This window comes from Silurus meridionalis, chromosome 1, assembly GCF_014805685.1.
Source record: "Silurus meridionalis isolate SWU-2019-XX chromosome 1, ASM1480568v1, whole genome shotgun sequence".
Classification (NCBI taxonomy): Eukaryota; Metazoa; Chordata; class Actinopteri; order Siluriformes; family Siluridae; genus Silurus; species Silurus meridionalis.
Genome location: NC_060884.1, coordinates 6,776,856 through 6,802,896, shown reverse-complemented (window position 1 = coordinate 6,802,896; position 26,041 = coordinate 6,776,856). Strand labels below are relative to the sequence as shown.

The 26,041-nt window shown below is 37.5% G+C and overlaps 2 protein-coding genes across 2 annotated transcripts in view; both read left to right on the top strand.

Moving 5' to 3' along the window:
* The first annotated feature begins 1,786 nt into the window (after positions 1-1,786).
* Positions 1,787-9,396, top strand: etv5b (ETS variant transcription factor 5b). The gene is given in 13 exon segments (XM_046859288.1): positions 1,787-1,938; positions 3,371-3,514; positions 3,790-3,877; positions 4,009-4,056; positions 4,207-4,254; positions 5,375-5,498; positions 5,597-5,866; positions 6,501-6,790; positions 7,002-7,064; positions 7,204-7,442; positions 7,580-7,592; positions 7,595-7,680; positions 7,993-9,396. Coding segments are annotated over 12 exon segments (1,551 nt in total). The 5' UTR covers positions 1,787-1,938; positions 3,371-3,466; the 3' UTR covers positions 8,227-9,396.
* Positions 9,397-11,965: 2,569 nt separating this feature from the next.
* gca (grancalcin) overlaps positions 11,966-26,041 on the top strand; it is a 16,792-nt gene continuing 2,716 nt past the window's right edge. Inside the window, exons 1-6 of the mRNA XM_046871049.1 lie at positions 11,966-12,116; positions 18,562-18,705; positions 18,832-18,901; positions 21,524-21,567; positions 23,145-23,292; positions 25,168-25,281. Of these exons, the coding sequence (XP_046727005.1) occupies positions 12,096-12,116; positions 18,562-18,705; positions 18,832-18,901; positions 21,524-21,567; positions 23,145-23,292; positions 25,168-25,281 (541 nt within the window). The 5' untranslated portion in view covers positions 11,966-12,095. The remainder of the gene's footprint in view (positions 12,117-18,561; positions 18,706-18,831; positions 18,902-21,523; positions 21,568-23,144; positions 23,293-25,167; positions 25,282-26,041) is intronic.

The following is a 26,041-nucleotide window of genomic DNA, read 5'->3' as shown; positions in this document are numbered from 1 at the left end:
GTCAACAACATTTTTAAAGTCATATGGCTAAATAGTTATTGAATTTATCAATTAATTATTTTCTCTCATAATGTGTGAAAATGACAATTTAGTGGTCTTTACCTAATCTTTCACTGTGCCATTACCGGGGTCTAATTGCAATTTGTAAGGTTTTACAAATATAAATGTTATAAAGGTGTTACATAACGTCCGTGTTCAACTTCTATGTTTAGAACAGGATTACAGGGAAATTGATGGGGAGCAAAATTTATAAGATACCTTTTCATTTTCATGGAATCAGGAACACTGTGACCAAGCAAACCAGCATATTTGGGTCAAAGCTTTTAAAAAGAGAAATTCATTAATTTGTTCAGAATAGTTCTCAGCTAGAGATTTTGTACAAAAAAAAATCTAATAAAATATAAAAAGTTACCCATAGAAATGGGCGGTTATATAGACACTCTGTCTGTTGTAAATTTAGATTGCGCACAGAAAGATATAGATAGGTAGATAGATAGAGAAAAAGAGAGAGAGATGACAGAATGATGACACAGATAGACAGAGAAAGAGAGAGAGAGATGACAGAATGATGAGTCATTGCCTTATTTACAAGGACACATGTAATATTCATGCCTTTAATGCTGCCTTAGAGCTGAAGTGTAATGTGTTATGTTGAGTAAATAACACACACACACACACACACACACACACACACACACACACACACACACACACACACACACACACACACACATACACATTGATAAAGGTCTACTGGGTTGATGTTGTACAAAGAGTTTAAACACCAAACTGCCTATGTCCCAGCAAATTATTCAAGAAAGAAAGTGAAAATACATTGACCGTATGCTACATTTATGATTTACAATTCCTTCTGTTCTGGTCCAATGCGTAAAACGTATCCAAAGTAACGGGCCTCCGTCATTTCTGATGCAGGAAAGTGAGAGCAGATGTAGACCAGACAGTGCTGTCTGGCATGGCGATATACCATTCCTTTGAAGGCTAAACATGAATAATAGATCAGAGACTAAAGAGGTTTCTTGCGGTGGAGTTTCCCCCCCTAGTCTTTCCAATGCCTTAGATTTTACAATCTTACACGTGAAAGACAAAGACAGGTATGCCTAATGCGCTAAAGATTTGTGCTTGTGTTCATCACGAAAGATCTGTACTGAAAAGGTTTTTAGGATCACCTGAAGTGGACATAAACGTGTCAATGATGTGTACCGTTATATACTATATCAAGATCATAGCTGCACAATGTAGGAAGCAGGACCTTCTTACCTTTTTTTAACATTGTTACTTAGTCTTGTGTGCTGAATTCATGTGAATATCTGTGAACTCTTTCATGTAGAAAGATTGGTTATGAAGTTGCTAGAGGTTTTACAATCTTACAAATCTAAAGAAATCTCAGGGTTTGGATTCATTTCAGTCAAAACTATGGACAAGAGATAAGCAGGAAGTGTCTTTTGGAGGTTGATTGTGTAAAACGAAATCTATGAAAATGACTTGCTTGAAGCGAAATGGACACTTCAACAACACCCTGTTGTTTTCAGGCTTTAATTCATGCGTGCCTGGCCCTTTAAGAGCAGCATCCACCTTAGAGAAACATCTGGTTGTTGAATGAAACCCAGCCATTCATAAAAACAGGAAAGGACCTCGCTGCTATTGGCTGCCCGCAGTCTCGTGCGTACGTAAATCATTTGCGAGCGCTCATTGGTCGATAACTTGAGTGGCGTGTAGAATAGCCAATGCGCGTGCATTCTGGAGTTAAGCACCAGCCCTAGGCTGAGCAGGCGATTCCATTGAGAAAATGTTCAGTCTGGCTGAGGTTTTCTAAGCGCGCAGCAAAGCGTGCACCCTCAGGCTCGTGTGTTTTTCTTTGGAGTTAAAGCATTCCTGTTTATTTTTTTTAAACACTTATTAGGATTAAAGTATAGAAGGGTGAGTATATTTGCATATATTATATTGTTGAGGTTTGCTGGTAATACACGGAATGGTGATTTTATTTTTTGTGTATTTTTTTTTATTTGTTGTTGAGAAGTTTAAATAGATGTTTATCCCCCTGCTCGCGATTCCGCCATTTTCTTTGCCTGAATCTCGCTCCACCATTTTCCCCTCGCGCTACTTTGTTTGCTTTGATTGTTATTTTTTTATTTATTTATTGAATTATATAATATGCGGGGTCCTTTGTATTGCATGCGGTTTTCAATCGAATTTCCTTGCCGCCTTGCTGCGCTCGAGTTGCGCACAGTGTCGGGATTTGTATGAATGGAGCGAGTTTTTTTTTTCCGCTCGCGCAGCGCCAGAAGGATCAAATTTCACTTCATTGAGAAAAACAAGGGGGTGTAGAAAGAGGGGGAGAGAAAAGCCAGAGGGACTGAACTTCTTGAACTCAAAGAGTCTTCGAGTTAACCCATTCCTCTACTGAGTTTTTAATCCCCCCCAAAGGTCGTTAAAACTTTAAAACCAAGTGCGCGAGCTCACTGCTGTATAAATTGCATGCACTTCTATTTATATAGAGGGCAGAGCCTGGGTTTCTGCTCACGTCCGTTTCATAATCTAGAAAGCAATAACAGTAAATGATGGCTGTTTTTTAATTGCATCCTATTTTAGTGCACGGTTTGCCAAGATTGCAGTGAGGGTTTTTTTTTTCATGGCATGATAATCTAGTTCTTGGGTCAGGAAAGAAAAGAAAGAAAGAAAGCACGCACGCACGAGCACTCAGAAGTAAAGACACCAAGTTGTACCCTTTCTTTTTCTTGTGTTTTTAAGTATGCATGCATGCATTTCTTCTTTTTTGCCTTCATTGTTACTTATTTTACCTGGGGAAAAATGTGCCTTTAATCCATCCTTAAGAGTGTAAAATGTTTGTGTGTGCATGATGTGAAATCTTTTCTTCACGTGGTAGGTTGATCACTGGACACCCCCCTCTCTGCTCTTTCGTTGTGGTTTATAATTCTGTGCCTTTATTATTATTATTATTATTATTATTATTATTACTTTTGTCTGGGAAAGTACACTGTAATAGTGCATTTAATTATTTCTTAATGGTCTGAAACATTTGAGGGTGTATAAGGTGAAATCTGTCCTTTTATAGATTATAGACATTTAATGGGCACTCTGGTTTATAAATGTCTCACTGGTTAATGCTAAGTGTACATCTGTGTTGTGAAATAATGCACATTGTAATCTGGTATCCCCATTCTTTATCTGAGATTCTAAAGGGTTGCAGGGACAAACAAACAAACTGGTGGGACACGAATGATCAAAGGGACAGTTGTTCCAGTCCTCTCGTGGCATGAGATGATTGCTGACAGCTGCCTATGTGTTTATCCTTCTCTAAGTGCAATTTTTCTCGGCTCTTCCCAATCAGGACCTAACCAGCGTGGAGATCTGCCCCTTGAGAGACGTGTCTCCCTCCATCGTTCCCTCATTTGATTTGTCCACCCTGCGCTGTTCATCTCACAGCATGGACAGCTTTTATGATCAACAGGTCCCTTTTGTGGTGCCACCTAATGTAAGTTTCATCACCCCTTTCAAGGAACTAAATCGAAACTTTTTTTTTTTCCATTGGTGTGAAATCCTCATGTGCCTTTACTATGTGTCTGACCTGAGAAAAAAAAATAAAGGAAGGCATACAAATGTACTGTGATTACGTAAGGAAAGGTGCATCATCTTATTTTACTCATCAGAGTGTTTAGATTCTGGCCACATTTCATTATAAGATTTAGAAGTCGGCTATTTGGAGTATCAAAGCCCACTGTTTTTAATCACAATCATCCGTGTTTGCAGAAATGTCAGGCCAAGGAGCCATCATGCAAGCCACTGAGTGAGAGAAAGAGGAAGTTCATGGACAGTGAGCTCGCTCAAGACACCGAAGGTAATCAGCGTTACTTTGTCTCACCTGAATACGGCCCTATAATATAAAACAAAAGGATTAGTTTCGGGCAAACGTGCACAAACCATAATTTTTTTCATGCCTAATTCTTATTCAAACGTCATCCTTTCCAGAGCTGTTTCAGGACCTGAGTCGGCTGCAAGAAATATGGATAGCTGAAGGTAAGCTTTCAATTCGCTGTCTAAAATCACTGCGTTGAGTTCAAAGCTGACTAAAATGAATTCCATATGTTAAATCGGTGTGCATGTATTGAATGTTTAACAGACTTCAATGACTACAATGAGACATTTTGTTTATTTTACTCACTCTAGCCCAAGTACCTGACACTGAACAGTTTGTTCCAGATTTCCAGGACAACTGTAAGTATCTGACCTAAGTTACAGTATTTGGGTTTATATGATGGGTTTGTAGGTCTGCCAAAATGTGCTACTTTGCATGTGATTTTATCAATTATTAATTGCAGGCTGTAGTGTAACAATCCACAGTTCATGAACTATAGACCCAGTTATTGTGTACTTTCCCGAGATTGCCAAATAATGTCATTGGTGAACTCGAAAGGAAAAAAAACACCCTCGTTGCATTAAAGGTCTCAGAATAAAGCATGGAAGGTACAAAACAAACGTGTATCTGTAAAACACCACTTTCAATTCTGTATAATGAAACAAGACTTTGCAAATCAGGTTTTTCGTGAGCGATCCCAGGCCCATTGTACTCGCCAAAGGCAGTTGTTTCTCTTTTGGATTTTGGCATAAGATTTAGGGGTATAAAAAAAAATAACTACAACTGAAAGGATCCCAGTGGGCTCTGTGTCATTCCTTATACCGTGTTCTGGGTTGAAGAAGTGTGTGCGCTCACTCAGGGATAGATGCTGTGCAGGGCCCCAACATCCGACTGCAGTGCCGTAAATCACCATGGCCTTCAGCACTGTGACATTTTAATGGGTCAGGATACACACACACACTTCATTATATGCGGTACACTAGTCCTTCTGTTTCCCCTTGTTAGGCTTTTTTTTTAACCCCCATATGGCTTTTGGATTTTGAAGTGCAATTATGTTTGTGTTCTATAGTGATAATGTGACTGTGTGTGTCTAGCGAGTATATGCACATGCATTAGTTTGTGTAAGGGTGTCTGTTTGTGTGTGTGTGTTAGTTTGACATTGTGCTACGGCTTTGGCAGAGGGCCGATTAGTCTCACAGAAGCCTCTTTCAGCATGCCTGGGGAAAAAACATTGCCATTTTACTGAGATCATGCATAAATCTATAGGTTCCATGACGTTTTATGAGTAAATAAACACACTTTCAAACCATAGTGATGTAATTGTCATTTAATAATGCTGCCCAACACGAAACTGGGTTCCATGAGCTTCAATCATCTAGCAATGTTTTTTGTCAGTCGACTGTTTCATTTCACGGTATTTGGTTGCAATGATTCTAAAAGCCACCTGACATAAATTAATACTATTTTCCATTTTTGTAGTGATGTTCCATGGCCCACCACAAACCAAAGTGAAAAGGGAAGACAGTCCAAGCAGAAACTTTTCCCCCTGTGGACAAGAGCAAAGACTCTCGCCATATGGAGAGAAGTGCCTTTACAGCTACAGGTATGTTTTCTAATGTTTGTTGTAGTTACACTGAAACATGCTGCGTATAAAAAATAAAAAAAAAACCCTGACATTTCCACACGTCTGTTTCTCATCAGTGCCTATGAAAGGAAGCCATTTGGATTCAGTAAACCCCTGACATCACCCCCTACCCCTGTATCACCTTGCAACTCTGCACATAACCCAGGGACACATCCCCTGCAGAAAAGAGTCACACCTCCAGTCCATACTCAGACACAGGGGATACCAGCTGTGACTGGCCACACTCATCAAAGAATACAGAACACAGTTCAAAGCCAAAGCCCACCTTTTGCAGTGCCCCGCCCACCTGTCACTCACCCAGACGCCTCCTACAATGCAGATCACAGGTATGATACTAGATACTAGTGTTTCTTAGAGACCTCCAGTTTCTGACACCACATGCTTAATTTAAAATTCTGAATGATAGATGTGTTAGGATTCGCATGCAGTTTGCAAACCTGGTTGTGGAGTCGAGCATTTGTGTTTTTCCTGCACAGACTTGCTGAAACCATGTGTTAAATTAGCAGCTAATTAGTTGGATCAGATTACTTGGTACAGTATTAGAGTGCAGGGTCAAAATGTAGGACAGGAGTACTTCTGGATCAGAGCTACAACCTAAATAAATATTCAATTAAAACCTTTTATTTCAGCACTTTACAAACAATTCACTCACTTGAAAATGATGCACATAATTTAATACTTTACATTAATAATACATTATTTATTTAAAATGGGTTTTTTTTGGACACCATTATATGACTTAAAACAAATCTTGAACATGTGAGTTGATTCGGTGCATCAGTTAACCGATCTAATTTCCTGTGTGTCTTCTGCTGGAGCAGTTAGTCGTCCTCTAATCAGCTCTCGCTCAGTCTTTGGGTATTAACCTCTTAAGGATTCCATGCTGACCCAGAATGAGAAGCTATTTTTATTCCAAAGGTTAAAGGCCCACGCTAACTCTTGTATTTATTCCTTCTGTAGGTTCCACAGGCAACTATCAGAGCCATGTCTGCCTTTCCCACAGCCCGATGCTCGCTCTGGGACTCCATACCCACCGCAGAACACCAACCACTTTCCACGAGAGAACCGGCCGCAATACCATCGCCAAATGTCTGAGCCGGTAATCCCACTTCCTCCACGGGGCTTTAAACAAGAGATGGTGGACCCACGGTACCCTGAACATAGGGCCTCTAATGTTGCAGCCAGTCGTGTCTCATCGTTCCATCACATGCCCATCAAACAGGAGCCCCGAGAATTTGGCATTGATTCTGGTGAGCAATGATGGGTTGCACCGTATCCACACTCACTTTTTCTCTGTTTGTTCTACTTGTGTGATGTAACAACGAATCCTTTTTTAACACTAAAACAGCACAATCGCTCACTTGAGTCATTGTTAACTTTTGATTGTGGTTGATTTAATTTTTTTGTTGTTCATAACATGAATAAATTGAACCAACTAAATCGAGTTTGCCCTTATTGCAGAAATACAGAATTGTCAGTCATCCTTTGGGAAGTCATCGAACTTCTATCAGGCTAACAATGAAGGTAAAGATTTATACATCGTCTCACGCAGAGTAATTGCACCTACACTTTCTTTGTTTTCGCCATCAATTCAATGTTGATTTCAGCCATTCCAGAGACTTTGGAGGTTAACCTGAGGCTCTCATGTTTCCTCCATATCCAGGCTTCATGTATGATGGAGAGCCTCACCTCTATTACGAAGACGCGTGTGTTGTGCCTGAGCGGCTCGAAGGAAAGTGCAAACAGGAAGGGGTGAGCTTCAGGGAGGGGCCCCCATACCAAAGGCGGGGCTCTCTGCAACTCTGGCAATTTCTGGTCACGCTCTTGGACGATCCATCTAACAGCCACTTCATTGCGTGGACCGGCCGTGGGCTTGAGTTTAAACTCATTGAGCCTGAAGAGGTCAGTTTGGAGAATGTGATTGCATAATTGATATGTTTTTTCCTGTGTGTAGAGAACTAATTTGTGTGTGTGTGTGTGTGTGTGTGTGTGTGTGTGTGTGTGTGTGTGTGTGTGTGTGTGTGTGTGTGTGTGTGTAGGTGGCCAGGCGCTGGGAATTCAGAAAAACAGGCCTGCCATGAACTATGACAAGCTGAGCCGATCTCTCCGCTATTACTATGAGAAGGGCATCATGCAGAAGGTAAAGGCACGTTCCCGTTCCAATTTTTCCTTCCTTTTTTGAGTAGTTTACATCATGAAACCCATCTGATTAGTTGTAATATGTAACATTTTATGCCATTAGTTTGTGGTATACCCCTTGTTTTATCATGAGTCCATATGAAATGCTTTTGGATAACTGGTGAAATATTAATATATTATAAAACAAAACCTATCTGTGCATTCCTCCCTGTTAAACAACACCTAACTAGTCAAGTCTAAAATCGTACCGTATCTAATTCTTCCAGTTCTGATTAGAATTTTCGATCAACTTCTACGTTTCTCTCGAACACAGGTTGCAGGAGAGCGGTACGTGTACAAGTTTGTATGCGACCCAGAAGCGCTCTTCTCCATGGCCTTCCCCGATAACCAGAGGCCGTGCCTAAAAGCCGACCCTGATGCGATGCAGGTCCCCGAGGATGACACGGTTCCTCTCTCCCACTACGATGAAGCCAGCAGAGCCTCTTGCGCAGATGGCAGGGATCAATGCTTGGCAGGGCTGTCTTTCCCTGACGGCTACGCTTTCTGAACTGCTTTCATCTCCGATTGGACTCTCGAATCACCTCCACTCATTGAGCAGGACCAAACAAGTCCACATTCACATGCATGATTTATTTCCTTCTTACACACAAACCTAATTTACTGGCATGTATAAATATATCACACACACATGCTTGTATCTTTTTTTCTGTATTGTGTTCGGCCCTTTGATCCTCTTCATAATGTCCTTTGAACTGTTTTCACCAAGCACACACATTCTCTACTGTAATGCACATGACATTTTGTCTTGCAGGCTTTTTATTTTATTTTAATTATTTTTACTTCGGTCAACACTAAAATGGGCGCTGCCATATTTTTGAACCAGCTTCAGGTTTTCTATGTATAAATCTTTAAGTGAATACTCTAAAATGGCTTTTGTGCACTGTTTCTTGTCTCTAAACCTGGCTGTGTATTTCTCAGCTCTGTGCTTAGGTGAAATTTCTTAAAAAAGAAAAAAAAAGTCTATGGCATCTTTTAATGCTATCCAAATGCTGAATTTATTAAAGTATGTAACATGTTTTAATGGAAAGTTTGTATAATATTCCAGACAAGTATGTGCACCTGCTTTTATTATTACCAGCCTGAAAAAAGTGCAAGCGTTTCTTCTTTTGTAGAAATATTAAAAGAGTAAAAATCTATGTATATTATATAAGTATATTTTTGCAAACGCCTGCATTCGTTTTCATTGTTGCACAAGCTATATTCCAGACCTTTCTCGCTCAAATATTTGTTAAATTTACACAGTGGAAACTTGGGCTCTATTTAGACAGAAAATCAAACTTTTCTCTCTTTTTAAAATTTTTTTTTTATAAACTTACTATGTGGGGGGATTGGACTTCCTGCATTTAAAAATGAACTTGTCCAAATGTGGATTTAAGAGAAACGTATCTGACAATCTAATCATTTAAACATTGCTATAGCTGTCTAAAGTTATCCCAGTGTTGGGTTTTTGTGCTCCAATTTGCATTACAGAGATGTTCTAATAACTGCTGAGACATAGAAGCTTGCAATTGTAATGGTATGGCTTACCAGTGGGTCTTATTCAGCAGTACGTGGGATGACAGATCTGTAACATGGGGTTTATGGGTTACCTTTACATCCACTATTATACTTTATAATCTGTACTGGGTACAATAAACTATTTTGTGCTTCACTTAAACCTTGTAATGTTGTTCTTCTGAGGTATGACCTAACAATCCAGACTAGCTTAAATAGTTTAATCAGAATCAGGTTTATTGGTCAAGTGTGTTGACACACAAGGAATTTGGTTTCAGCTGTTAGTGACTCTCAAAAGTACAGACATAAATATCACCATATCTAAACACTTTCTTAGGAACACTTGTACCTTTCCAATGCCCAAGCAATGCATACAATCCTGCAGATAGCAATAAAAAAGTTCTTATCAACAAGGGAAAAAATGAGAAATCAATGAGTTTTGACTTTTGGAATGTTTACCATTGAAACTTTGCTGATGAAAGAGGTCAGAGTAAAATGGCTAGTTGGTTTGAGCTGACAGGAAAGATACAGCAACTCAAATAACCACTCTTTACAACTGTAGTGAGCTGTAAAGCAACTCCAGAACACCCTGAGACACAGGTGAAGACAGTAGATCTCATTGGGTTTCACTCTGATAACCAAGAACAAGAATCTGAGTTACAGGATCACTGAATCTAGACAGTTGAAGACTGGAATTATATTGTCAAGTCTTTTCTGATCCTTAATCAGAAGTAAGTAATGGTCCTTTTCAATTTCATGGTATAACTGACAATGCCTTCATAACATCCAATGTTTGATGAAAAACCTGTTCCTAGAATGTCAAATAATGTCAAACACCATTTGATTTCCTGGTGCAGACCAGGAAAATAGATCATTCTCAAACTAATAACATTCCAAACATTATTTTGACCTATTTTTCACCAATAAATGTGTTAGTATATCCCATACACTAAGAAATAAGTGTATTGGCATAAGTACCTAAATTATTTTAAAAAGAGGGAGATTGTGATGGCTAAATAAATGGATTAGTGCGTCTCCAAATGGCAGGTATTGTGGAGTATTCTGATAACTGATAAACTGGGAACAGGGTCATGGGCAGGAAGGATTAATTGAAGCCATGTAAGAAGTGTAGGCAAGCACATCTGGTCACATCTGTCCACTGCCAAAATCATATACAATGGCTACAGAACTGGATCACAAAGCAATTAACAAAATGGCTTGTTCTGATGATTCTAATGTTCGAGGTAAACTGGCAGAGGCAGTTGTGTTGCTCTGGGCAATGTTCTGCTGGGAAACCTTGGGTCCTGGCATTCATGTGGATGTTGCTTTGACATATACCACCTGTCGAAACATTTTGTAGACCACGTTACACCTCTTCATGTCAATGGTATTCCAAAAGGGTAGTCTTTCTGCAGGATAATACTGAAAAAATTGTTCATGGCAAAGAATTCCTCCAAGTCTACAAGGCTGACTATGCTAAATTTGTTTATTGTGACCAAATATTTTCAGTTTATTTCGCTGCCTCGGTAGACACACTTTTGGACACAGAGAAGAGGTTAGTGTCAGGCGCCATCTGGTGGCGACACATATAACTGTACTTTGCAAAAAATATTAATTATTTTATTAATATTAATAAAAAAAAATATTTATTGGTTGCTGAGAAGAACTTTGCTTTCTTTTTCATGTTAATGTAAAATAAAACCTTAATTCGAATACCAAATTTAAGGTAATGTATAATAAATTTATATGAAATAATAATATAGTAAATATTTTGTATTATAATGTTTTAAGGGTTCTTATTTGTATTTCTGTCTTTTTATTTACCAAAAAAAAAAAAAAAATGTTTTAATTACACCCAGAACAGCTACTGAAAACTGTAACGTCGCACTTCCGGGTTTGCCCGCTAGGTAGATGATCATATCGAACAAGAACAAGAACATCCGGTTTAGCAAAAAATAAATAATAATAATAATAATAAAATAAAAATAGTTCACACCATTTTGTAGCGGTGGTTAAAGAAATCAATAATAAAAATGACCCTATCTTTTAATTCCGTTCAAACAGAATTACCACAAAAAATATGCGTTTATTCAATGTGTCATCACTTAATGACATGCTCCCTTACAGCCGAGTCACGTGATTTGATGATTCAGTACTTAGACATGCAGTTCTCATCATGAGCTAATATGGGTAGCACATATAGTCAGCCTCAATATACTCATCTTAATGTACTACTAAATAAATAAAAGACAATTTCACAATACATTTAGATTTTTTTAATTGGAATATAATAGATTCGCTTCTCTAGTGATTCATGTACCGATTCTTTTAGTCGAATTCCAAATCCACCCTTCGTAGCTTTTGTGTAACCGAGTGTACGTTTACGTTAGAGTTTCTATCCAATCAGTTTTCACTCCTCACGTCACGTGTTGCCGAGGTCAAAGCCTCTGCATTGAGCCTTCAGAATAGACAGTGTGATCGCTGGCAGCGTTCAGCACAATAAAACATGAAGCTGTTGCTTTAACCAATCAGATTTCTTTCTTTTTTTTTTTTTTTTTTGGTTTGGTAACAATAAAATAATGTACGTTATTGAACGTGACACGCCCCCTTTCCCTCCACCCACCAACCCCAGACCGCGAGCCCACCCCCTCATGGCACCCGATCATTGAGTGACAGAGTGACCTGCCAATAGCAGCGTCACTCAGCTGTGAGTGAACAGCTGTCCATCCAATCATGGCGCGGGAGGCGGGATTTATCGAAATAACGCCAGGGTAACCCGAAGCTTTCAGTGGAAATAGTTTTCACAACTTCACACGGATCTTTTCTCAAATTTCCAGTTTCCTGGCAGTGCGATCGCGGGACATGGCGTACCCTTACAGCGGAGTGAGTTTTTACCTTGTAGTTCTTTATCGCACTTTTGCGCATGTCTTTAATGATCGTACGAGATTCAAGCGGAAGTGGACGTGTTTTCTAATGGGATGTGGGATAATATCGGTATTTTGGCTAAAGAAAATAGACCTAATTGTACATTATAGTTTTGAACAGGTTAAAATAGTTGATATTTAACGCGATAGTTGATGAAATGCCCAGCTGATCAGGGGTAGGTGGGCGAGGGGCGCTAGGATCCGTGTCTTGGGCAGGGCAAAACGAAAGTAGACTGGGTATTTATCTAAACACATAAGCTTATATTTATCATCATTATATATTCACATACATAAACATTCAATAATTACTGGACGATTGCCTCTGATTGCATGGGGAAGAAGGAAGACGACCCCCCATCTATTATTTTTAAAGCCGAAGTGTGTATATTCAGATAAAGATATATAAAGAAGAAACATGTCATGGTACTGGTGGTTGTAATTAAACATTGAAGTCTCTTTTGGGGGAAAAATAAACCCTCGGCATGTTTTTTCCATTTGATCATCTTGCTTCCAGGTAGGAAGTGGCCTAACATCTAAAGCCTAACCTAAGGCTGTTTTTTTTTTTCCTCCTTCTTCAGGAAGTTGTTTTGTTTAAGGAAACCTCCACCCTAAAAAACATCAAATGTGTTTCTACTGTAACACATGCGCTGGTGATCATTTAATGGCTGATGCTGGACCTCTGTTATTTCCTGAGGTGTTAGTGATGGTGTGCCCCTTCTGACGTCATTGGGAGGCACTGCCAGAGCAGTTACTATAGGAGGGAGAAAATCAAAAATTTTGGTGTGTTGAGAGTCTTAAGAACAAATGAGCAAGAGCTTGATTTCTCGCTTCGTTTGTCATATGCATTAAAAAAAAATCCACTGAAATCTGAAATGATATGATGCACAATTGATAACACCGTTGAGATACAGAGATGGCTAGAGCTCGGCGATATGGCATGTGATGAGCGAGAAAGGGATGATGGTTGTGCCATCAAAGAATGCTTTTGAGCCGAAAGGGTTGGACAGACAAAACACTAAAGTGCCGCTGCATTATTCTCAGTAGGTAGACCTGAAAAGGTAACTTCTGTGCAAACGTCATAAGCCGTATCCCAGTGGCTGGAATGATCTTATTAATTTTGGCACACGATGAAACAGTGAAGACTTTTTTTTTTAAAGCAACAAGTTAGCCAACTGACTGCTGACTGTGATGAATGGTGTATATTTTCCGAGTGTGATCTGTGTCATAAATTCTAGATTAAAATCTCATTAAATGTAAGAAGTGTTATTTTACTTCTGACGCTGTACGCAGCAGTGTTAATAAGATATTATTCTGTAAACTATGCTGGAAATTGAAGTTCGAGTTTAACAATGTAAAAAATCCTAATTGAATGGTTATCAGCAAGGAGTTGGTACTGTGGGTAAAAATAGATGTCCATGCTGAGGAAAGAAGTTTTAAATATAATCTAGTTCACCAGAGATAAAAAAAAAAGCATTAGTTGCTTTTTCTTAATGTATAATCAGAACATTAGAGATTTCTTCTAATACTTTAATGAGTGTGACTGCACTGTTGTTTCATTCAGAAATTCCAGCAGGATTGTTTTCTATATTTTGTGTAATGTTGCAGGTCTTTACCCAATTTGCAGCAACAAGCTCGAACCCTTTCACACAAATGTTTACCAGTCATTCTACAGCATCGGAACACGTCTAAACCTGACTAAGAAACTGGAAATTCTTCGGAAAAACATTTCTCCGAGAATAGGTGTGTCGGTGGGATATCGGAATTGTGTTCTAAAGAAGCGGTTTCCAGGGCGTCCCATGATTCACTTTTTCGAGTTTTTGTTATATTACAACCACAGTGCCTCAAGACAGGCTTGTTCAATGAAAGTTTTATTTTATGCCCTGTTGATAAAAACAGCACTATAAGTAAGTATGTATGGACCCAAGATGGCAGCAAAATGAAATAACACAAACAAAACTTTCACTGTAGAATTGAACCAAATCTATTAATTATACATACAAATGTCAGCATATATATAATTATTATTTTTTTTTTTTCAAGGCTGTGTGGTAAAAAAACAAGCCGATAAACACAAAAGCGAGACAACGCTGTGTTGTATAGCTACCCGAGTATTTAGCTACCAGGAATCAATTCTGCTGGTGTAGAAGACTTTAAAGTATCTCGTTGTGGTAAAAGTGGTGTTTCTGATTGTGAGTGATCAAATGGAGCTGTGAGAAACAAGAAACGAGTGCTGCTTTGGGGAAATCCAATCCAGTGCAATTTCTTTTGGCAACTGCTTGCAATCTCCTGTTTTCAGAAAGCAGTTGTGAGCTTTCTGTCTACCTTTATCTGTACCTCATTCTGAATTTCTTTATTAGTCACTGTGTCTGAATTTTGAAAGAAAAAAAGCACGTCTTTTATTGAAGGCAGCCCAAGTGCACAGTAACATCATCTATTGCAAAGGGTCAAAATACAAGCAGACGAAGATGTCAAAGTCTCATCGATAATCATAATGGTAAACAGACACAAGGGTCAAAGTCATCATCGTTTTTCAGTGTCTTCGGTAGTACACATTGACACGATATAACCTAACAGAAAGCACGACGTGCCTACTTGCGCCAAGCTCTCATCAGATGAGAGCTTTTATTATTGGCGAGATAGAAAAAAGTTGATCATATCAATCAGCTCATCTTCTTGATTTATTTTTTGAGCGATAACTCGTACAAGCGTACTCATGACATTTTTGCGACCTCCTACTCAAAATTGATAAAGGTTGTCATGTCTGGTAATATAACAGAATTTGCGATAAATGTCACTGGCTACCGTAGTACATCACCAAGCCTAATTAGTGAGCTATAATTAAACCAAATAAGAGATCAAGTCGTTAGTGGTTTATTGTTGATTGATAGAAGTTCTTGAAATGAGTCACAAATGAGTCACTAGGAAGCGTGAAGTAGCAGCATTTGATTTGCTATGCAGATGAGTTTCATTCGCTTCACATTACTTTTTTTAGGGCTGAAAATGATTTTTTCAGCTTGCTAGAATTAAACACAACGTTGCAGATGTTCTATGTAAAGTAAATGTCTTTAGTTAATTTGGTCCAAACATTAGTAGTGCATGAGGGGGACTTTTTATGTATTTTTTTATTTATTTTGAACTTTTAAAAATTCTGACCAATCCCTTTAGCTGCCGTAGTTATGACTTATATATATTTCAGACAAACGTAGTTGGTTCTGTTTCTCCCAATGCAAACCAATAAGCAATTTAATCCACCCTGATCAGGACAAAGCATTTACTGAAGACAAATAAAGACAAGTCAATGCATCACTGCTTTAGCGTCCTGTACTCTCATGTTAAATCCTTGCTTTGTGCTATAAACACAGTAAACATTGGAATCCTGATAGAATCTAAGATTTCCTGTAAACTTGATTGGACTTGATGCAGGGTTGATTAAGAATAATTGAATCAATGCAAGGACTTTGTTAGATCTGAATAAATTCTGGGTGTTTTGACACTTTTTAGTATGTCTGTACTATGGGTACAGCAACAGCTACACATAAATTACCAGAGGTTTGTCTTAAATTGTTATGCTAGCATGGCATATACTTCAATATCTGGAAACAAAAATCATGGGGTTTTGTATTTGGCACGACGAAAGCTTTAGGATGAAGTTAAATGGCAGATGGCAGTGCTGCATGTAGCAGGTTTAAACATGAACTGATTCAAATTGTAAAGATTGTAGACAGTTCAGACCATAGACTTAATCCCGCTCTGACTTTTTCAAATGTGTAGGATTTTATATCAGCCCAAGGTCTGTTTTTTGTTTGGCTCCCAGGTCAATATTGACAATAGTGAGTTTTGTAACAAGAGTTGTCACAATTGGTCTGCGAGTATTCTAGTATTATATTTATTATTATTAGTAGTATTATTTTAAATTATACATATTTTGTATTTACTTTTTAAAATAATATTGTGTGTCACAGATGGACAAAATACTTAGGTTTTAAGGGACATGGAAAAATATACACACATTCAAAAACCGACCAACAGTCATTGATGAAAACTTTCCTCTTCTCAATATTTTGTCATATACAACTGGGAATTCTTCTTTACCAGGCTAGTCATTTGTGCTGTTTATATTTGAGTAGAAAGCAGGCCATACCTTGTTTGTAATACAAATAATGGTTTGTTTTTTGTACACATCACTATTGAGCTTTTGTTTGTGATTGGTCAGAATGTGTTGATAAATTGACATTAGTCTGACAGTCGGAGCAACTGCATAGCAAATCATAGGTTTAAAAATATTGCACTTGATCTCGTTTTTAAATACTGTTGTTTCTATAGTTACACATTTTGAAGAAATTTGTACTGCTGGCTCTTGAGAAATCGATGTAAAATGCTTGCTTGTCACGATGGACGTGGTGAAGCTTTCTTTAAGGAGACGTTTAGTATTTGTGGAATGAGTCTCCAGCATCAATATGACTTGTTAAATATAACATGAAAATATGATATGATATAAAATAAAGATCAGAGTTTTAAAAGTAATATTTGGCAAATTGATGTGGTAAAAAAAAATTTAATAAAATAAACACATTATTGGAAAATCAATTGAGTTCAATACAATGAACGCTGCCCCAAAGCAACTTTATAGAGATAAAGAGATGATTAAATCTGAATTTATATATTAGTGCCAATGGCGAAAGTGGCAAATTAAAAACTTTCTGAAATGGTATGAGGAAGAATCCTTGAGAGGAACGGGACTCAAAAAGGAGCCCTTCCTCATCTGGGTGACACCGAATGTCCATTCATTACACAATGTCCATTGTGCTGTTCAGTGATCGGCACTTAAATGCAGAACTCTTCATGCAAATTGCAGTCCTATAGCATTGTAGAAGATTGTTGATATTAATTCCAAATCCAAATCCATTGTTGTAGTTCCTGAGTTGCTCAGTATCTTTATCCAGAGGTAGGAAATCAGGATGAATCAGGCAGACCTGAAAAGAAGAAGCTGGTCACAGAGAGAGAGAGAAAGATGGAGCAACACAGAGGGAAAGAGTAAAAGGGTAGAGGGATGACCAGGCGAGAGAAACAAGGAATTATTAAGTATCCTTATTTATGCATAAATAAACTTCACTCACCAAATGAGCAAATATTATTTCTGATTCTAGTATTTCTGATCCTTTTATAGTACTAAAATTTCTTCTTCTGTCTGCAACTATTTCCAGTTAAACAAATCCAGGCAAACTAACAAGCATATAACAGTTACTGCCTTTGAGAAGAAAATGTATGTAACAACAATCCGTAAAGGAAGAAGGCTGACTTAAAATGTGCAATAAATAATACTTATAATCTATAGAAACTCTCCCCCCGAAAGTTTCTCTCATCCCACTTCCTCTTTCATAAAGATTTTTTTAAACCGTATATTTTGTTAAACAGTTATTATCGTGTGGCATGTGATTTTTTTAATCCTCTAAGTATGTGTGGTTTTCTTATTTTTTTAAATTGGGTTAAACAGTTGCAAAACATATGTATAACAAACCATACACTTTAATAAGAAATGTAATAATGATAATAAATAAAGAGCCAGGTGCATTGTGCAACTCAACAAAAAAGAAAAACTGTGCTTGTGTATGAAGGCAAATGAAAGCACTATCCACCCTCTTTCATATAAAAATAAAAAGAAATCCCCCTTATTATTCCCCGAATGTGTTTGTGATTGACAGGGGAGAGAGAGAATGGAGAGAGCGCATTCCTCCCATCCGAAAACACAGCCATTCTTGCTATCTGGACTCTCAGCCACAGATGACTGTGGCCGTATCTTGAATAGAAAATGCGGTGTTTTTTTTTTTTGTTTGTGTTTTATGTTTGGATTAAATTGCAAGAAATCATATTGCTTTTGTGTTAACTACAGAAAAATAGTTTTCCCCGTAAGGAAATTACAATTACTAATTACTTTTCTTTACTTAATTCATTTGTGCACACCTAAGACAAGAGCAGCGTAAGTAAATCCGTACAACTCTTTTTGCCTTTCCATAGCAGAACCCTTACTTTTAATGCAAAATCTTTCTGAAGCTTTATGTCTTTTCTTCGCCTTCGCAATAATCCAAAACTGAACATTTCTTTGTAGAAACAGTATCTTTACCATTATATTAATTATTTATTGTAGGTAAGTGACAGATGCTGTGGTTAAGGTTGTGTATGATATTTTAAAAAGAGGACAGCATAGGATTTCCTATCATTAATTTTTCCCTTTTGCATGGCATCTTTATGGTTTAGCAGAACCAAACATTTTTTTGGTGGCTAAAATATAAATATTAAAAACTTCATTTATATCTTCTGGTTAGGTACAATTTACTTTCTTGGTGGTATACCCTGTATAACACCTTCATGTAATTATTTTTTTACTCTGCTTTTCTGCCTCTCAGTATGGTGGTCAAATGCCAGGGGGCCCAATGGGTGTCCCTCCCCCAGGATCCTACCAACAACAGTATGGTGCCTATCCTGGCACCTTTGCCCCAGCCCCTGCCCAAGACCCAATGTGGGGTTACTTCACAGCTATAGCTGGCCAGGTGAGATTCAAATTGGCAAAACTTCTGTTTGAACTATTTGGCCAGATTTCTTCATTTTTAAGATGAGATAACTCTGTAGAAACCCTGGCCTGTGTGTTGATCAGTCATGTGATTTGATTTTGTTAGGATGGTGAGGTTGATGCCGAGGAGCTCCAGAGGTGTTTAACGCAGACTGGCATCAGTGGCACTTACGCTCGTAAGTAGAGTGAGAGAGAATAAAATGTTTGTCAAATATAGTGTGAATAGTTCAGAAAATGTTTTCATTGGTGCATTTGCTGAAGCGAAGTAGGTGGGTGAGATGATACAAATGTAGGGTGAGGAGGCCCAGGGTGCAGTCAGCGTTTAGTAGGGTTCAGTTCAGAGCTTTGTTAGCAGGCTAATCAAAATCCCCCACTCTGATCTATGTAGACGATATCTTTTTGGAGCTGGCGTTGTGAACAGAGGCATTGTCATTCTGGAACAGGTTTTGCTCTTCTAGATTAAGCAAATGGGAAATGCTATGCTACCACATCCAAAGATGACAAATACAAGTGTGTGCTTCCAACTTTGTGGTGATCTTTTGGGGAAGAACCACATATAGCTGGAACAGTCAAGTGTCTGAATACTTATATTTATTTGAAAAAGTGCTTGAAAATGTATGAGCTAGAGCCAAAATGGGGCAATATCTGATGAACGAATGCCTGACTGCTCTGGCAAAAAAAATGTGTATGCTCATTTTACTGCAGTATTCCACCTTCGAAGATCATAACACCCTCAAAACTATTGAATGGAAAATCTTTTCATTTTTCGTATTTGACCCTAATAATTCACCTTTTACTGGTCAGAAATAACCTGTAATTATTAGGTAAGTGTAGTCCATTTGGTTCCATTACACAGATGATAATTATGCCACTGTACTAGCAGTGCAGACTGTGGAGTGCACCAAATGGAGTCGTTTGTCTTCATGCTGTGGTGTGATCAGATATAAACCCATTAAAACCTCTGCTCGCTGTCGCTCAGTGTCATGACCAGTATATTAGTATATATTTGGTTTGCTTCTTGGTGCACAATAATCGATTACATAACACTATACTGTAACCAGTGTACTGTTGAACAGCTGTAGTATTTTTATAGTTGTGATATAAATGAACATCTGGGGAAAATACTGACCCTACTTAATTGTGTACAAGAGGAAAGGCTATGGCAATGGTGAATTCAGTACTGCTCTGCAATGCACAAGGTTACATAATATCTGGAACAGGAAGTTGGTGTAACCAATTAGCAAACAGAGCTAAGTTTGTACGCCATTCCAGTTTCCATATATGTACTTTTCTAAAAAATAAAAAAATCTATGACTGCTATGAATTCTTGGCAGCTGCGTGCAAGTGTGACCTCGTGGCCAGATAAGAAAATGAGCATTTAGAGCACACACACACACACACACACACACACACACACACACACACACACACACACACACACACAAATACACTGGTCATATATTTTCCTTGATCTTGAACTAGGAGACCCAAACCTGTTCCAGCATGATAATGTCTCTGTGCACAAAGTGAGCTCCATGAAGATATGGTGTACATGGGTAGGAGTTAAGGATCTTGAATGGCCTGCTATTGCACGCTGACCCCAACCTTATTGAACACCTTTGGGACGAATTGAAACGCTGACTGCACCGCAGGCCTCCTTACCACACTTACCTCAGTGCCTGACTGTACTAACACCCTAGTGGCTAAATTACAATAATAAGAATATTGTTTATTTTATATAATGTCTTTAAAAGTTACATCTAAGAGAGTTCCAAGCATAAAATATTAATTACAAATATATAAAATAACAATAATAATAAAATAAACATCACAAATGCATCACAAAAAAAGATATATATAATTTTTAAAAATCAGGTTTTAAGATCAGATTTAAAAACAATAAAAGATTCAGTCTGTCTGATCTCAATGAGGTGAGAATTCCAAAGATTTGGTGTATGGGAGGAAAAAGCTAGATCACCCATTGAACATCAACGGGTAGGAGGAACAACACTCAATCTGGTAGAACATCTTCCCAAAAGAGTGGAGGTTATTATAACAGCAATTGAAGACTAAATATGGAACCGGATGTTTAAAAAGCACATACAGTTTTTATGGTCAGGTGTCCACAAACTTTTGTTCATATAGTTTATATATGTGTTTGAATTTTTTGTTAATAAACACATAATTAAATGACAATTTTTGGAACAAAGTAAAGCTAGAAAATACCAGATGAATAAAGCCAAACACTGACAAATTATCTATAACAAAAAGTAGCATTTATTTTTATTAAGAATTTTACGTTCCCAATGTTGAACAAAATGAAATCCATGTCTTTCATGTTGCACAAATTGCTTTTGATATATTGATATTGAAGTTCCCTCATAGCTCTACACTCCTTTATACCTTATTCTGTCTTTTCTCAAAGCAAATGTAATTTCTGTAACTACATTGTGGTTACATCCACCATTTATAAATCCTGTCTGTTGCCAGGTGTTTGTCACTGTAGTCCATGTAGCTCTCTCTCTGCATTTCTGAGCTTCTTATCATTCTTTTTTTTCACTCATTTGACAATGAAGTTCTTTAGGGAATATGTTTGTTCAATTTAGGCCAGAAAGACTTTAAGGAATCATCCAGGTTCAGAAGGTTGTTATGAACCTGTTTCAAGTTTATTCAAGTTTGTTATAAACCAGGTTCCTAAGTTTGTTTGGTTGTCATTCATTATAGGTGAATTTTAGGTTGAAATTCATTATAAGGAAAGATGAACATTTGATATAAAAACACATTTGTTTTGTTTGCAGCTTTCAGTTTGGAGACGTGCAGAATTATGATTGCCATGCTGGATGTATCCTTTACAGAAATGTGGGGAAACAAATTGTTTTTGATTTTCTGCCTCATAGTATGATATATGTAGTACAGTCCTTCCCCAACTTACCATGTATTTTTGTTTCTAAGTTGTTACTGTGTTCGTTATTGACTACACATATCTCCTAATGACGTAAGAGCTATAAATACTATCAAATAAACTATAAAATATACTAAAACAAATCATAATAATTGAAATACTGTATACAATATTTTGTATTACGTAATAAAAAATTATAAAAATTCGCCCTATTCCAGTGCGCATCATGTAGAAATATTACGGTCGATGACTAGCTAGCGGCGATTCTCCTCCGCGTAGAATTTTTCGACTCGAACAAATTTCACTTTGAGGACAAGTTTGTGTTTAGCTGCAAAAGTTCCTAAAGTGGGGAGCATCTGTATAGTAGATTCTAACTTTAGGGTATAAAAGTATGAAACATTTATGGTCATAATTGTACAATGAAAAAATGTATATTGCTATTAGTAAGTTGCTAATTTATTATTTTAAAGTCCCTGTCACTGGGATTTTATCTGTACAAGTACAGCACAGTGTTACAAAATTCTGAAGCAGAGTTTCCAATAGCAATGCTGAATTCTGTATATTCTGAAGATTTTTGTTCTCTTTGAGAAAACACTAAACTCAAATTAGTGCTCTTTACAAACACGATGAGCAGAAAAACAGGTCAGAAATTAACATGCTAAGCTGCTAAGCCTTGAGGTTTAACAATAGCAGGAGACCATATCAGGATTCAACTGTGAGGCTACAGTGTGCACAGATTTGACATTTGAAAACTGGAAAAATATTTCCAGGATTCGAAGGTCTACATGTATGTACAGTGGAATCTTGGATTGGGAATTATGTGCTTTTACGAACGCTTTGCGCATTCGTGTAAAGACGTGCCGTTTACTATAGTATTGTGACCACGTGTGTTCTCATGGAAGGAGATTTGTCTCTCCAAACAATACCCCTCCTCCTCCTCCACCTTTGCTGTTTTTAAAGATAAAGTATAGGTTAATTTATTTAATTCTTATTCATTGTTATTTGTTTCTCAATTTGTACATAAAATACCATGAAAAATGATTTTTATATGAATAAAGAAGAAGATTTTTGGATGTGTGGAACGGATTATCTGAGTTTACATTGTTTCCTACGGGAAAATTCGCTTTGCATTAAGAATAAATTGCATTGCAAGCACTTTTCCGGAACGAATGGAGTTTGCAATTGAAGATTCCACTGTACTCAATGGTCAGCAGTCTGACTCTGCTTGTCATGGTTGTAGATTGCTTACCTGAGTCATCATAGCCTTCCATCTCGAACGTGGTCGAATGTGGACAGTCCTCTTTCAATAATCAACAAGGATTGATTTTCTTACCACAGTCACTGCAGGTTTCTTTATTTTTTCCTCATCATTCTGTGTAAACACTATAGTCTATTACGTCCTAAATTCCCAAGAGATCACTATTTAGTGAAATTCTCCAGCCAGGTTCTGTCTGAGAATTTGAATTGTTAATGTTTGGTCAGCAGCTGGTTGATTCTCTTTAACAGTGCCCACCCAGAGAGATTATTCAGGTAAGATGGGCTTCACTGAGTTTAAGGAACTGTTTACAGTGCTGAATGGCTGGAAGCAGAACTTCATGATGGTCGACCGAGACAACAGTGGCAGTGTGGAGCCTCACGAGTTGTCTCAGAGCATTACTAGCATGGGTAAGTTGGCAAATATCTCACAACCAATTTTTCCTTGGTTCCTTAGTTTACCTTAGTTCAGTGTCCAATCTTTTACACAAAGGACTGGTGTGGGTGCAGGTTTTCATTTCAACCAAGCCACACAAGATTCCACATTGGTTTGGATCTTCATTTTCAATGGAATATCATGTGTGGCCTTTGATTGGTTGGAATGAAAACCTACACCCACCTTTGTGGACCCACACCTGCTTTGGTTTCTTGTGAATGTAAAACAATGTTAATCCATCAAAACAATGGTGGCCAACCAGTAGTATATTGGATCAACCAAAGTTTTCTTCAGCTGATGGTGTTACTGCTATGACTTTTTTCACGAGTAAGCAGCGTTAAAAAAGCAGACTGTGGACTTCATCAAGTCAGTCAGCATGATTAAAATTAGATGGCATAAATTCTGTACAACATGAGCATGTGAAAGTTTTGAATATGGCAGGCCAAGGCATTCGGATTTTTATTTTAATCCACATATCATCTTTTTTTTATGTTGATTTTATACTCTCTTAAAGCTGTGTTGTATAAAATGCAATGGAGCTTCTGGTCTTCAGAACTGTTACATGCGGTAGGAGGAAGGGTACAAGTGTGTAAACTCAGCACAAGCTTTTATTTTGGACTGCATTAACAATCAAAGTCCATGGCAGATGTCAAAACACCAAAAATATATGCATGAAAATGGAAACAAGGGTAATCCATTTTTGTAGTACACAGACAAGGAGGGATTTACACTAATGCTACAAGACTTCACAATGAACAGTGAACATGGACTAACAAATCAGTGACTACCACAGAACAGGTGAACACAGGCGGGTAGCAAACTAATCACAGTGCAAGTGGTGAAGACGGAAGCAAAACAGAAACCACTTTCGGGAACTGTGATGTTAAGGGGAAATTCACATCGTTGCTGCAATTAAAATGCTTGTAATCGTTCCAGGTTGCTACAGAAGCGCATTGCATTCACACACAAAAAAAAATAAAATGCGCATTGCATTTACAATGGAGATGTAGCAGCTATAATATGGTTTAGCTTGATGACTGAATAGGCTAGTGTTAAGATGGTTCTCACACTGGTTCTCTAAACACATTCCTGTTATCTGTTCAGTGTCTATAGGATCTTTATGATGTGAGTATGTAAGGTATACAGGAAGTCTTTATCTGGGCTTACACATCTCCGTTTATTATGTCTTCTTTCCCAATCAGGAACAGTTTTAGCTCAGGTTTTTTCCAGTGTGTGTGTGTATATATACTTGTCTGTTATCTGCATTAAACTAAAGAAGAACATTTGCTCCATTCTGTGTGTTGTGCGATTCTTCTCTGATCAGAAAAGGCGCCACGGGCATCGTAGATCGCATAGAAAACCTCTCCAAGAATTATTGTTCAAAGAGGTTTATTTGGGCATAATACAAATCTTAGTTTAATTAGCTACTAATATATGTTACACATTCTGACTGACACAATTTGAATGTGTAACACAGATTAGTAGTCAATGTTAAAATATAAATAATAATTATATTAGTTAATTCCCTGTATATATTAACTGAAGCAAGACGTACCGTAACTTAATTAATTAGCAGGTGGGGCAGGTCATTGAGGAAATGTTCAGTAGCTGATTAAACTAATATACAGTCATTAAGCTAAACCATATGATAGATGCCACATCTCCATGGTTGCGCAATGAGGCACTTCCGAGCAAAGAATGCAGTAACGTCAGACCCGGTGTTATTCGCTAAAATGCTTCCCTGCCACAGACTGCCCCAATATTTTTATTTATTTATTTATATTTTGTGAATGCAATTCTAGGTTGCAACAATCCGCTGAAATTGTATTTCTGTGATGTGGTTTTTACAGGGTACAGAGTGAGCCCTCAAGCTTTGGGATGCATCATCAAGCGCTTTAGTCGGGGAGGCAGGATCTACTTCGATGACTATGTGGCCTGCTGCGTGAAACTCAGGGCTCTAACAGGTGAGTGGTGTGGTTTTACTGTGGGATAAATCCAGTAATCTCACAGTTTATATTGTTGTAACTCTTTTTGGTCATTTTTAAGCTTTGAGCTCTGAGCTTTTTAGTAGATTTTGCTTTTGATTTTAGTTTTTTGCTAGTTTTATCAATCCTCGTAATTAGTTTGAATGAACTGGTTGCACTTTGTGCAGTTCTAATTTTCATAATATACACTTTAATCAGTCCTACTATAAAAATAATCTAAAGAAATAAGAAGCAATATATATCTATATATATATAAAAGAGAATGTTGAAATTTAGTTTTTTATTAGTTTTCTGCATTTTGTTGATTTTTAAGCTATGAAGTGCTCAGAAAAAAAAAAAGCGATTTGTCAACTATCTAGTCCCATTTCTTCTTCTTTAATGTTGATGAAAAACATCCCGTTTTCACAAGCAGTTTAAAATCTCAGATTTAATCAGCCTCAAACGAGTGATGCATTTGCAAAAAAGTGCAGCTCAAAGGTACATGAGGTAAGATTAGCTCTCTAATATTCAAATAGGTGAACATTTAAATGATTTTCTTTTTACTCTCCTTTGATCAAAAAGCTCCAACCCCAGGTTCCAAAGTATAAAATCCAAAAAGTATTCAAGCTTTATGTTGGCATGCTTTACTTATCTCCAGGTTCGAATTTTATATAAAATTGGCTGTTGCACTTTGAAGGTAAACCTTTGGCAAACATTGACAAGCACAAAAAATCTAAATCTAAATGAATACATTTATTTT